Source organism: Gavialis gangeticus, unplaced genomic scaffold (genome assembly GCF_001723915.1).
Source record: "Gavialis gangeticus isolate Ggan-Ray unplaced genomic scaffold, GavGan_comp1, whole genome shotgun sequence".
NCBI lineage: Eukaryota > Metazoa > Chordata > Crocodylia > Gavialidae > Gavialis > Gavialis gangeticus.
Window position 1 is genome coordinate 10,285,408 of NW_017729009.1, and position 262 is coordinate 10,285,669.

A 262-nucleotide genomic window follows, 5' to 3' on the forward strand; every position below is an offset into this window, starting at 1 on the left:
CCCGGCCCGCCCCAGCCCGAGCCAGCGCCGCCTCTGTGCCCGCAGGCCTGGGCCGTCTACAAGGGCAAGTACCAGGAGGGCACGGACCGCGCCGACCCGTCCACCTGGAAGACGCGGCTGCGCTGCGCCCTCAACAAGAGCTCGGACTTCCAGGAGGTGCCGGAGCGCAGCCAGCTCGACATCTCCGAGCCCTACAAGGTGTACCGCATCGTGTCCGACGGCGCCAGGGAGCCCGGTGCGTGCCCGCCGCCCCCGCCGCCCG

The 262-nt window shown here is 74.0% G+C and overlaps 1 protein-coding gene across 1 annotated transcript in view; it reads left to right on the top strand.

The window, feature by feature from the left end:
• The window catches only part of LOC109292353 (interferon regulatory factor 4-like), a 5,348-nt gene that overhangs the window by 553 nt on the left and 4,533 nt on the right, over positions 1 to 262 (top strand). The window contains exon 2 of the mRNA XM_019509746.1: positions 16 to 235. Coding sequence (XP_019365291.1) covers positions 16 to 235 — 220 coding nt within the window. The remainder of the gene's footprint in view (positions 1 to 15; positions 236 to 262) is intronic.